Raw genomic sequence first — 6,027 nt, forward strand, 5'->3', positions numbered from 1 at the left:
ATGTAATATTAACAAGAGTAACTTACTTTTGCAGAACTTTGTGACATAATACATTTACATACCCAAGTGGCAATTATGAACAGTACCTTTCGTTTACAAAACTTTCTCAGAAATAAGGGGATTTTGAATATGCATTTTTCTGCAGGACATTCTTTTGGTTTAACTTCCTTCATCATTCTTTGAAATTTTCATGGAACTTTAAAACTTTTGTACCTGACAAACAACCTTCACACAAAAGGAGCCACTCTTTAATCATTCAAAAAAATCATAGAAGAGAACTTCAGGTAAATACAAGTGGGAATGAACCATGAAAACAACAAACAGAGCAGGAGCTGTTTCCAGGTTAACAATCACGCCAATAGAATGGACAGGAAGCATTGAAATTATGAACAACAAAAAGCTAGCCTATACAGCTTTCAATTTGTAAATTACTATTCAAATTTCCTCAAAGTAGTATTCACAAACTTTTTTTTGTTAAAAACAGAGCTCTGTGGAACGTTTAGGCATAGCATTCCAAAGCATTTTTAACCTGGCTATAATAACAAATCCAAGCTCCACCAGCACGGCCTGACACAAGAACATGCAGATACTTGAAAATAGCATGACCCAAACTACTGATCATCATCTTGCCAAACCCACACAATGTCTTTGAGAGCAGGTTTGAGCTCCTGATTACAGAATTTCTCATATTCTATGGTGTCACCACAGGCTTTTCTCAACTCCACTACAAAGAATGAAGGTGTCACTTCAAAAATCTCTGTAGCAACTACCAAATTCCCTTTCCTGCCATTCTTATTTCCCTGCATCTTGATTTTGCAATCTGTTTTCTTCACATTAAAGTTCAAAAGCTTAGCTGCTTCCTCAAGCTTTGAGCTTATATTAGAAAATGACTGAGTAGATGTGAAGCGCTTCTCACTTTTCGCAACGTTTTTCTCTTCAAACAGACGTGATAGATCAAAGCCACGAGAAAAAGAAATGATATCAAATGCATTTAAGCTTGCTGGCTTCTTTACAGGGGTGTTGTCAGGGGATGAATTCTGACTCATCTCGGAGCTCACTTCATCAAAACTGCTGCTGACAAGGTCATCATCCTCTATCTCAAAATGCACAGGCTTGAAATTCTTTCTGAACCATGGAACTTCCATCAACTGGGGAATAGTGATCCGGGTCTTCGGATTGGGATCTAACAACTTGTTCAATAGCCTTCTAACATCATATGAAAACCAAGATGGGCATTTGAATTCTCCCTTGCAGATTTTATTATACATGACCATCAGATTGGGATCATGAAAAGGCAGATAACCAGCCATCAAAACAAATAGAATAACCCCACATGACCATACATCTGCCTTGGCACCATCATAGCCTTTTCTAGTGATCACCTCAGGGGCAACATATGCAGGAGTACCACAAGTAGTATGCAAGAGACCATCTTGCCTCAGCTGTTGAGTAACTGCACTTAATCCAAAGTCTGAGACTTTAAGATTGCCGCTCTCATCTAGAAGCAAATTTTCTGGCTTCAGATCTCTGTGATAAACTCCTCTGCTGTGACAAAAGTCCACTGCACTGATAAGCTGCTGGAAATACTTCCTTGCTGCATCCTCCTTTAGCTTTCCTTTAGCAACTTTGTTGAAGAGCTCTCCTCCTTTAACACATTCCATTACAAAATAGATTTTGGTTTTGCTTGCCATGACTTCAAATAGCTGTACAATGTTGGGATGCCTGACCAGTCTCATCACAGAGATTTCTCTTTTGATTTGCTCTGTCATGCCCACTTTAAGAACTTTCTCTTTGTCAATGGCCTTGATTGCCACAACTTGACCTGTCTTTGTATTTTTTGCATAATAGACCTTCCCAAACGTACCCTGTCCCAACAGTTTGCCTAATTCATACTTGCCCATCAACATGCGAGTTCCATTCATCTGCATTTTTGCCATGAACTTAATTTTGAAGGATATAGGCTTTAAAGATGACTTGAGGGATTATATCCAATTGCACAGAAAACACAGCATACTGTTACAGATGATCAAAGCCCAATTGTCTCACCTCTGCCCAAAAAAGTTTACTCGCCAAGAAGATTTATACTACCCAATTGGATGTCGGCCTAATCAATTGGGTATCAGTAATACCCGATAGAATGGTATGGCCCTATCCAATTGGGGATTGGCTCACTTATAAACACGCAAAACACGAAGCAACTAAAGAATATTTCTATGCTCTTCTAGGCCAAAATCACTCAACAATTCAGCAAAGAACAGAAAAGAAAACCCTAAACTAAGTAATATACAATCCAAAAATCTCAACCGTCTCCTGACGGATTATGGCTCCATTCGAGGATCCTTTTGCCGTAATCATTCATTCCATGCCAAAATTGTTGCCTTGCACAATCGTGCATCAATAGCACTTCTTCCAAAGTAACCACATTGGCCCTCTGATATATGTCAGCGTGCAAGCACATCTTTCTGCATTCCCCGTTCCCGTCTTCAGATAGACCAGATCACCCGTAATATGAGTTTATTCTTTGAAAGTTACCTGTCTCTCAGGCTCTGGATGCTTCCACGGCTCAAACACTGCAAAAAATTACGGCAAGGAATATTTCCATCAGGGATCTCCAAAACCCAGATGTATTCGAATAAAAGTGCTCAACCAATTCTTAACTCTCAAGCATTAAAATTTTTAATCGTCAAAACATTTCTCCTCAAAATTTAATGGATTTTCTGTAATCAACATTCCTTTTCCTTACTAATTTATGGTATTACCTAATCTGATTTGAACAGGAAAACATACAAGATTTGAGGATCATCAAATCAGCCTTTCAACCCCAGAAAATAAGTTTAGAACAACACGATCGGGAAAAATCCAGAGATTTCACAATATAAAAGAAACAAAACCCCTTCTTTCAACTTCTGATCAGATTTTACAACTACTGAATTTTCAAATAAGCTTCACCCTTCAAGGTATAACACGATATAATTTTCAAACAAGACCCACCTTTAAAAAACTCTTGAGCCGGAAGATATATTCTTGTTTCTTTATTAAAAAGAATTCAAAACTAACACAGTTTAGAGTTAAAATACAAAACTTTCGCATCCTAAAACAACTTGAACTTGCCAAAATATTGACAACAGGCAACAAATAAATCAACCATGAACAACCAAATTCAAAAGAAACCAACCGCATAGAAATTTTTACCATGCAGAACAAAATAACAACTCAAAATCCATTATTATACTGCTAAAAAAAATCTTCACAAAATTGCTATAAATCCGTTTCAGGTTTCAAACCACATGTCTTTTCACTCAAACGAAAGAAAAACTTATGCTTTGATTGTTAAGATGCGCCACTCTAGAGCGAATTTCAGGAAAAGCACGGCATGTCGATGCACTTACACAGCCTGGGTTAAGCACCAACATATCGCAAGACGAAACACAACAATCACAAGCCGAAACACAAATCATCGAGCTAACCGAATGCAGCACAGTTTAAACTGAATTCGACACAACAGCAACAACATGTAAAGTCCTCCTTTAGGAAACAGATCTTTGGCAACAAGTCTGTTTACTTCATTTCAAACGGAAACATTAAAGAAGACAAACTTCCATTTTTTGTGAAAATCTCTAGAACAGCCATTTAATAAAAATTCAGTCAAAAACCAGTATGACTTTCCACTTACACTGTCTAGGGTTAATAATCAAAACATCGCAAGCCGGAGCTGTTGCAGCTTGCCGTATTCCATTAAAATGTAGCGAAAGCATCATCATAATTAAAAAGAATAATAGATTCATCAATAATTTGAGTATACTAAATTAAATTTCAGCGAGATCTTTGCACACATTCCTTAACAAACTCCATTAAACGGCAAAACTTTCACTGAACTTTCAAAGAGAAAAGCTTAAATCTTAAAAACCCATTCATCTTGAAACAAATTGTACACAGAATAGATCTAACCTGAAAATAGGCTCACAGAATCTACCCCACTAGAGATTTTGCTGCAATGAAAATGTTCAAAAGCTTTTGAATCCTCAGGGCTTCCGGAAATCTCTGATTTTTAGCATAATTGTAGTGGTATCGCAACATTTTCGTAGTAGATACTTCTACAATACCACGCGTCGGCGTCTAATTTGACGTAATTTTCAAGGGTTTGTAAAAATTAAAAAATTGCGGTTTTATTGAGGCGGCCAGCTATTCCGCTGCCACTCAAACGGTCCAAACTTTTGCTTTTGATTTTGTCTTGAAACGCGCTTTCAATTTTTAATTTAAGATTTTCGCTTTATATAAACATATGGTTTATTTTCCACAAAACAGTGGGCTTAACAACAATAACAATTGGTTTGCTTGTTCCTAAACCATCTTTCACGATACAATCAACTTTTTCCACACTAAAAGCACTTTGTTTTTTAAACTCCCTCCTATTCTATAGTCTTAAAGCATTCATATTATTCAAAATATAACAATACATTTATCATAATGAAATATGAATATCGAAGAAAATATCATTCACACATTAATCTAAAGGGTTGGTGTAGTTAGCTAAAAGCTTTGGGTTCTACATGGGCTCGTCTTGTCTTGAGCAATGAGCATAGTGTAGTTGGCTAAAGGCTTTGGGTTCAACAGGAGGCTCGTCTTGTCTTGAGCAATGAGCACCCTACCAAGGTGTGAGCTCCAAGTTGTTGGGCCACTCCTATTGATTCCCTCTCGTTTAAAAAATTGATTAATTAATTAATAAAAAAACATTCATATTAAATCTAATTGTTTAAGCATCCTACATTTATTTTGAGATTTAACCTTCAAGTTATCAAACTTGTTTGTGGGGTTTGACCAAGGCATGAGGGTGAAGTCAGACACCATACCTTAAAATAACAAGTTTCTAAAGGTGCTTATAATACCACCTACTCCAAATAGTCAAGCTTTTAGATTTGATTGTTTATGCATTCTACACTTATTTTGAAATTTAACATTTAAGTTATCAAACTTATTTGTGGGTTTAACCAAGACATGAAGGGGAAGTTAGACACTACAAACCTTTAAAAAGAAAGTTTCTAAAGGTGCTTATAATGCCACCAACTCCTAATAGTCAAGTTGTGTGCCAAGTAACCAATTGTATATTAACAAAATAGGATTGTGGTCGTACCAAATACTTGTATAGATGAAGGATGGGATCATGTTCATACCAAACACTTTTGCAAACAAAGGACACGATTGTGGCCATATGAACACAAAAGTGTCAAAATGACATGATTGTGGTCAAATGAACACAACAGTGTCGAGATAACATGATTGTGGTTGATCATGGACAAATAAACGAAGTCTAAGTATAGAAGGCTTTAGGAAAAATAAATAAAAACTATTTTTTTCTCTTAAGTTGCATTGAATGTTTGAACTTTCACAAATGGGAAACAAGACTATTATTTTATTATCCCTTCCCTCTCACATTTTCATTTTATGATGAACTCATCCTCTTCCAATTTTTTTATTTCAGAATTTGAAACATGATACAAAAGTTTACCTAAAGGATAGAGTGCAATGGGTGTTTAAAATAATCTCATGCAACCACTATTAATTTTATTAATAGACTTTGGAATCTATATGAACAATCAAGTAGAAGGATCGGCAATGTTAAAGGGTCTTCAATCAACAATGTAGAAAGACCAAGAGGAATTACTTGTAAGAGATGAATCCTAAAGAATAATCAAATGTACAAAAAGCATAATAAAGGAATTTTATAAATGCTTTTCTTTCCAATTTGATGAGATCTTCTTCATCCACATGCAAAAAATGAAAGGATGTTTGTGTTGACTGAATATACACCTTGAGTGAGATTTTGGATGTAAAGAATGTTAAGTATGGAAAATTGTAAAATTGTAAGATGATGTGGAGGTAAGTGGCATCTAGACGATGATAAATGGATTACTTTGGGACCCAAGGAAATTTATGAAATTATATATTGTCTTATACATGGTGCATAAAATTTGTTTTGTCATAGTCTCACTTTATTGAGTCTTTGAATTGTTCTATTTGGTTCATGAC

General features: G+C 35.8%; 1 protein-coding gene across 3 annotated transcripts; it reads right to left on the minus strand.

The window, feature by feature from the left end:
* Positions 1-226: 226 nt before the first annotated feature.
* LOC131074371 (CBL-interacting protein kinase 2) lies at positions 227-4,207 on the minus strand. 3 transcript variants are annotated; one of them, XM_058010979.2, is made up of 2 exons: positions 3,949-4,207; positions 227-2,570 (listed from the first exon to the last, which is right to left on the minus strand). In XM_058010979.2, the coding sequence occupies exon 2, from the start codon at positions 1,935-1,937 to the stop codon at positions 612-614; it is 1,326 nt and encodes a 441-aa protein (XP_057866962.1). In that variant the 5' UTR covers positions 1,938-2,570; positions 3,949-4,207; the 3' UTR covers positions 227-611. The 3 variants fall into 3 exon arrangements, with proteins under 3 accessions (XP_057866962.1, XP_057866960.1, XP_057866959.1); XM_058010977.2 differs by lacking the exon at positions 3,949-4,207 and adding an exon at positions 3,674-3,843; XM_058010976.2 differs by lacking the exon at positions 3,949-4,207 and adding an exon at positions 3,390-3,588.
* Positions 4,208-6,027: the final 1,820 nt, after the last annotated feature.

This window comes from Cryptomeria japonica, chromosome 3 (genome assembly GCF_030272615.1).
Source record: "Cryptomeria japonica chromosome 3, Sugi_1.0, whole genome shotgun sequence".
NCBI classification, from domain to species: domain Eukaryota; kingdom Viridiplantae; phylum Streptophyta; class Pinopsida; order Cupressales; family Cupressaceae; genus Cryptomeria; species Cryptomeria japonica.